The 2791-nt window shown below is 38.7% G+C and overlaps 1 protein-coding gene across 1 annotated transcript in view; it reads right to left on the reverse strand.

Moving 5' to 3' along the window:
* The window catches only part of LOC103276401 (cTAGE family member 5-like), a 5342-nt gene extending 2551 nt beyond the window's left edge, over positions 1 to 2791 (reverse strand). The window contains 1 exon segment of the mRNA XM_008073801.1: positions 2751 to 2791. Within this exon segment, the coding sequence (XP_008071992.1) occupies positions 2751 to 2791 (41 nt within the window).

Consider the following 2791-nt stretch of genomic DNA (forward strand, 5'->3'; position numbering starts at 1 on the left):
GCGTCCTTGCGTCCCACCCCAGCTTCTGGAATACAAGTCACATTGTGTCAGCTTGGGGTCTTTTTTTTTTTGAGTTGGAGTCTCACTCCAGATTGGAGTCAGTGGCCGGTCCCGGCCACCGCAGCCTCGACCTGCTGGGCTCCGGCGATCCTCCCGCCTCAGCCTTCAAGTAGCTGGAACTACAGGCCCGCGCTACCATGCCCGGCTGATTTTTGATTTATTGTAGAGATGAGGTCTCCTTTGCCCAGGCGGGTCTCGAATCCGTGGGCTCAGGCAATTCACTCACCACAGCCTCCCAAAGTGCTGGGATTACAGGCTGAGCCACTGAGCCTGGCTAGCTTGGGGTCTTTTAAACACAAAATTTATCTATAGCTGGCAGATATTGGGTGTGGTTTCTCAGGATAGGCAAGTCAATTAGTGTCTAAATGGCCACTTTTTTCCCCCTGGTGGGCTGTTTTAAAAACAATTTGCATGTATACAATTTGATTTTAGCACCAGTGGGCTTTGAGCTAGTAAGTCTCATCCTGTAGTAAAGAATAAACAAAGTAGCAGCCAATACATAGAGGCCATCTTTTGAATTCACTTATGTAGCAGCAATACTCCCAATTGTGTGGATCAGAAATTCCATTAGAATACAGAGAGTGATTCATATCTCCTCCTTGTTGTTTGTGTCTCATCAGGCAAAACTGCATCACTGGGCTTCACATAATTGAAGATGATTTGAAGTCTCCACAGGAGTTCAATTCTGGCTGTGAGGCTGATTCCTTGGGTCCTCCCTACAGGCTATGCCCTGGGACTGAAATGTCTGAAACCACTTCTTCACTCACATGTCTGGTGCTTGGATTTGGATGGCACACATAACTAGAGGCTGACCAAAGGATCCTTCACAGCACAGTGGCTTCAAGCTAACAGGACCTCTTGCAAGGTGGCTGGCTTCTCCTAGAACTGATATTTCAGGGTATGTAGATATAAGCACAGCTACTTATGATAAAACACAAATGCTTACACTGCCTCCAACACATCAGAAGTAAGTCACAGTATCAACTCACGTTCAAGTAGACCAAGCTCTGCAAGGGGGTAAACATTGGGAATCATGGTTCATTGGTGGGGAGGTGAGGGGTGGGGTGAAGGGCACATTTGGAGACTACTACAAAAATCAATTTCACATGTTTTCTTAATATTTATAATAGTAATTTGTTTAATACTTTGTTTTTTCTTTTGTTAATTACTTGGTTAATTTATGATTTTCTAACTCTGATAATATTTATTATTTTCTATCAAACAACACCACACCATTTAACATGAGTTGGATTGCAAATTTAGCTTGACCTAGAGTTGAAGCAGATGTATACACATTGGCAGCACAAATGTACAGTTTTTAACAAATGAATATTCAGATAGCTAGATACTTTAACTTAAATGTTGTTTTCTTAATTCTGAGTTCTATATTATGTAATGATCATGATTTCTTTCTTTCTTTTTTGTTTTTTAAAGCAGGATTTATTGAGAGAACAGAAAAGCTCCCAGAATTGGAGGAGACCCGAGAGGGTTCCCTGATTACTTATAAGAACTGGGAAAGATAGAATATACTATACTAGCAAACACTATATCCTAAAGGTATCCCTATTTGTATCCAAACCTGTGCTGTTGACTAAATAACAAATAAAAGAGGATTGAAGAAATCACTATGAATTCTTTAGATGACAATGTTTTTGGAATTGAATGTAGATTATATTGCATTTGGTATCACTAATTAACTTTAAATCGATTTCAAATTATTTTCTCCTTGGTTTTTGTTTTTGTAAAGATTTCATTACGTGCACAACTATTAAATAAAAACTATTATCAAGATTTTTAAAAAAATTATTAAAAAATGTATTACCTACATATGCATGAAATTGTTGACCACAAACATAAAAGAAATGATAAATGTGCACAAAATAGAACTATATCCAAATGAATTCTAGAAAAGTGAAATAAAATTTTAGTGACTATCATGTTTAAACAAACACACTCTAACCTGCTTTCTAGATTTTATTTATTTATTTATTTATTGAGACAGAGTCCCACTGTGTTGCCCAGGCTCGAGTGCAGTGGCACACTCACTGTCACCACAGCCACAACCTGCTAGGTTCAGGTGATCCTTCTGCCTCAACCTTCCAAGTAGCTGGAACTACAGGCATGTGCCACCATGCCTGGCCAATTTTTTGATTTATTGTAGAGACAAGGTCTCACCAAGTTGCCCAGATTGGTCTCAAAACCATGAGCTCAGGCAATTTTCTTGCCTCAACCTCCCAAAGTGCTAGGATTACAGACTTGCACCATCATGCCCAAACCTGATATTTATACATCAATTCATCATGTATTGTATTTTACTATGAAAAATGCGGTAGGCAGAGCAGTTTCTAAACCAGAAAAAAGTAACATTCAAAATAAAGCACGATGTGCAATTGGGAGTGTTCAAGTATATATAAAGAGATGTTGTATAACAGCTCTGCATTTTAAAAAAAGTCAAATTTACCTAAAAACTAATTTTACCCTGCATAATGATCAATAACATTTTCTTCTTAGCTGTCTCTTTCCTAGCTTGGGCAAGGGTGACTAACAATAATCTGCATAAGAAGTGGAAGTTAGTACTGACTCTCAGAAAAATGGGAAAGCCAAAGAAAACCTCATTCCTTCATATTTAGCTGACTAGGGACATGTAGGTGGCAAGAGAATCTGAAAAACTTATGTGGATGTACAAATACTTCTTTAGCAACATGTGACCTGTGACTTGGATTTTGGCCAT

The sequence above is a fragment of the Carlito syrichta genome, unplaced genomic scaffold, assembly GCF_000164805.1.
Source record: "Carlito syrichta isolate Samal-C Ts95f unplaced genomic scaffold, Tarsius_syrichta-2.0.1 Scaffold316183, whole genome shotgun sequence".
NCBI classification, from domain to species: Eukaryota; Metazoa; Chordata; class Mammalia; order Primates; family Tarsiidae; genus Carlito; species Carlito syrichta.